Source organism: Antrostomus carolinensis, unplaced genomic scaffold (genome assembly GCF_000700745.2).
Source record: "Antrostomus carolinensis isolate BGI_N321 unplaced genomic scaffold, ASM70074v2 scaffold15972, whole genome shotgun sequence".
Taxonomy (NCBI): Eukaryota; Metazoa; Chordata; class Aves; order Caprimulgiformes; family Caprimulgidae; genus Antrostomus; species Antrostomus carolinensis.
The window spans coordinates 20,284-22,789 of NW_010299125.1; the positions used below are offsets into that span (position 1 = coordinate 20,284).

Consider the following 2,506-nt stretch of genomic DNA (forward strand, 5'->3'; position numbering starts at 1 on the left):
GGCTTCTGAACATCTACAACCCTCAAGTCTTGACGGGGATCGTTTGTTTGCAGCCGGCAGCGCAGCCCTCTGCTTCAGGTAACCCCACAGAGTATTCTGTGGTGGCAATGAGCAACATGTCCAGAGTTGTCTCAGTACACTTGGCAATAAAGCGTATGAAAGGCCTCACGTCACCCTCGTTGGCCACTTCCAGGACGTGGTAATACTCGGCCCGTTGCTCCTTGCGGATGGTGATGGGCGGGTAACCCGCCTGCATCAGTATCAGGTTCATCAGCAGGCGCGAGGTCCTTCCGTTGCCATCTACAAAGGGATGGATGTAAACCAACTTGTAGTGGGTTAAAGCAGCAAATTCCACAGGGTGCAAGCTCATGGCATCTTCTGAGTTAATCCACTGCACAAATTCCTGCATTTGTTTCTCAACATCTTGGGGATGGGGTGGTATGTGATGTCCTACAAACACCTGAGTAGTCCTGAACCGCCCTGCCTCCACCGGGTCAGCGTAGCCCAGCACTCTGCGGTGTATCTCCAGGATGTCACTGATGGTGACAGAGCCTATCCGTGACACCAGGGTGGTATTGACATATTTCAAAGCTGCGTGCATGCCAATCACCTCGTTCTGCTCCACTAAGCTTTTTCCAGGTACGGCGTATCTGGTCTCAATGATGTGTCGTATTTCTGACAGCGTCAGAGTGTTGCCTTCAATAGCGACCGTGTGGTAGATGTGGTGGTAATAGGACTCCTCCATCACTCGGCGCAGGGCAGAATTGCCTTTGGGGATGGCCATCACTTTTTTAACCTTGCTGTCAATAATGCTGAAATACCTCTGATCGATCTCTTCAACTAGAGGTAACGTCCGGTCCCGATTGATCAAAGCCTTCTCGTTGCAGGGAGAAATGGTTAGTGCTTTGGAATACAAATAGTCAGCCTGGAGAATGTCTTTTTCCTCTTCAGAAAAGATACCAAATTCATTCAGGGCATCTACATAATCAGGGTCCATTTTGAGGGCGTACACAAAGAGTTTGTGAGCTTTCTCCCGCTTCCCTTGGCGCTTCATTTCGAGGGCTTGATTCAGAGCTGCTTTGGCTTCTAACTTCACTTCTGAAATGCAACAATAGCAGTTAGATAACAGGTTAAAACTGCTGGAGACTGTCCCTGTTCACTGATAGAAAAATTAAATAAAGCCAGTCTGTAAGAAGTGTAACAGAGAACTTGTGTTCCAGCCTTTGCCGGGCTGTGAGCACGGAGGCTTATGCCACGTTTACAAACCAGAGCTGTTCCTGGCAGGAAGGGTGGTGAGGCCAGATCTGTGAGCAGCGTGGCTCAAGCTGGCCACAGGCCTGTAGCCATCCTGGCAAAACCTGCTTTGGCCACCAGGCTGCTTTGTATGGGAAGGGACAGAGTCTTAAGTGCCCTCTCCTGGGGCAATAATGCCAGTTCTCTTGCTACAAGCACAGCCCACGGCTCCTAACAGCATTTCTGTTTGGTTTTTTTTTTACTGAACTATCAGACATCTTCCCAGCAATACCAGCTTTAATGTGAACACACATACAGAGCTGGAATTGCAATGAGTCCTTTGAATGTTTTCCCAATTAATGTCCTGGCCAATAAAGGCAACACCCCCAGCTTGTCAGTGCCAGAAAGGCTGTGTGTGCTACGACACCCAGAATTTCAGGAGTAATGTCTGTGCATGAAAACACCACTCCCTAGTCCAGCTGTTTTAACAGAATTTATTGGTACTGAAAGCAGAAGGAAAAACTTCTGAGAGACAAAGCAGCAGTGAGAGAACGTGAGTGCTTCACTCACCCCTCTGCAGCACAGGGCCATGGAATGCAGTCGGGCTGCTGCTGGCAGCCAGGCTGGCGATGGCCTGGCCTGGCCTGTCTGACCTCTGGGTCATTTACAGCTGACTAATTAGCAGTTGGGGAGCCAGAGTTTGTTCCCATTGCGGGGTACAGGAGGTGATCGGGCAGGGGGTGCAGATCCCTGTGTGTGGGTTGTTGTTATACAGTAACCCAGCTGTTACCTGGGGGGTAACTCAGGGGTACACTCAAGGTACACTCTTACCTGGGGAGGCTTTGCCTTTCAGCACCAGCAGCTCCAGCCCGTTGGAGGTGACGCTCAGCCCGGTTGTTTGTCCCGTGTATCTGGTGACCCCCGAGGAGCCTGTGCCCAGTTTACTCTTCAGGAAGGAGAGTCCTTTGAGCACTGCGTGGCAATGGTCCTGCACAGCAGCCAGCGGGAGCAGCAGCATCACCAGGGAGCCCAGGAGGAGCAGGAGCATGGCCGCCCACCGGACGCGGGCCCACAGGGTGATCCATTTCAGCTCGGGATCTGTCGCCATAGACACGAGGTTCATCCCGCTTCCAGCGCAGGGACGAGGCACATCTCCTTCCCCGCTGCTCCCACCTGAGAACAGAACCAGCCTGAGCCAGAGCTCCGTGTCCCGGGGCAGCCGGAGATGCGGCACCGCGGCGGATGTGACCCAGGTCTGTCACAGCCATTCGGG

At 52.4% G+C, this 2,506-nt stretch overlaps 1 protein-coding gene across 1 annotated transcript; it reads right to left on the reverse strand.

Moving 5' to 3' along the window:
• Positions 1 to 8: 8 nt before the first annotated feature.
• On the reverse strand, positions 9 to 2,446 carry FICD (FIC domain protein adenylyltransferase). Its single transcript, XM_010162687.2, has 2 exons — positions 2,065 to 2,446; positions 9 to 1,098 (listed from the first exon to the last, which is right to left on the reverse strand). The coding sequence occupies exons 1-2, from the start codon at positions 2,354 to 2,356 to the stop codon at positions 23 to 25; spliced, it is 1,368 nt and encodes a 455-aa protein (XP_010160989.1). The 5' UTR covers positions 2,357 to 2,446; the 3' UTR covers positions 9 to 22.
• Between the last annotated feature and the right edge of the window lie 60 nt (positions 2,447 to 2,506).

Excerpts from the sequence above, each read along its gene's own strand:
- FICD (XM_010162687.2), bottom strand. The coding sequence starts at position 2,356 with ATGAACCTCGTGTCTATGGCGACAGATCCCGAGCTGAAATGGATCACC. Across the intron at positions 1,099-2,064 it reads GAAAGGCAAAGCCTCCCCAG|AAGTGAAGTTAGAAGCCAAA; the intron begins GTAAGAGTGTAC and ends GTTGCATTTCAG.